This window comes from Eimeria mitis, genomic scaffold (genome assembly GCF_000499745.2).
Source record: "Eimeria mitis Houghton genomic scaffold, Emh_scaff501, whole genome shotgun sequence".
NCBI lineage: Eukaryota > Apicomplexa > Conoidasida > Eucoccidiorida > Eimeriidae > Eimeria > Eimeria mitis.
This window is the reverse complement of record NW_013573310.1, coordinates 5,989-6,594: the sequence shown is the minus strand read 5'-3', so window position 1 is coordinate 6,594 and position 606 is coordinate 5,989. Positions and strand designations below refer to the sequence as shown.

Here is a 606-nt window from a genome sequence, read left to right as displayed (position 1 = left end):
TTGCGTATTGTTGTTTCTGCTGCAGCCTGCTGAAGAACATTTGTGAGCCCCTTGAGGGTTTTCTCTCTTTCAATAGCTGGACGGAATATACATCTCAGTCTGCTGCTGCTGCTGCTGCTGCTGCTGCTTCTGCTGCTGCTGCTGCTGCTGCTGCAGCAGCAGCAGCAGCAGAGTGGGAGGTTAATTCTGCTGCTGGAGCAGACAACCTGCAGGACCCTGATGCCTTCGAGCAGCAACTCGTTCTCCTTCAGGTCCGAGGGTTTAGGGTTTAGGGTTTAGGGTTTAGGGTTTAGGGTTTAGGGTTTGTGTGTTTAGTATAGCGGCGTTTGCTGTCTCCTTCTATCGTCTCCTTCTGTTGTTTTTTTTTTCTTTTTTTTTCGCTTTTATTTATTTATTTTCTCTTTTGTCTCCTTTTTATTTATTTGTTTCTTTTTTGTCTCCTTTTTATTTATTTGTCTCTTCTTCTTTCTCTTTATTTATTTATTTTTTGTTTTGTCTCCTTTTTATTTATTTGTTTCTTTTTTGTCTCCTTTTTATTTATCTGTCTCCTTTTTGCCTCTATATTTATTTGTCTCCTTTCTTTCTATTTATCTGTCTGTATTTATT

The 606-nt window shown here is 39.3% G+C and overlaps 1 protein-coding gene across 1 annotated transcript in view; it reads left to right on the top strand.

Moving 5' to 3' along the window:
* EMH_0014410 (uncharacterized protein) overlaps positions 1 to 606 on the top strand; it is a gene marked incomplete at both ends in the record, with an annotated part of 2,905 nt that overhangs the window by 1,605 nt on the left and 694 nt on the right. The window contains one exon of the mRNA XM_013500107.1: positions 26 to 251. Within this exon, the coding sequence (XP_013355561.1) occupies positions 26 to 251 (226 nt within the window). The remainder of the gene's footprint in view (positions 1 to 25; positions 252 to 606) is intronic.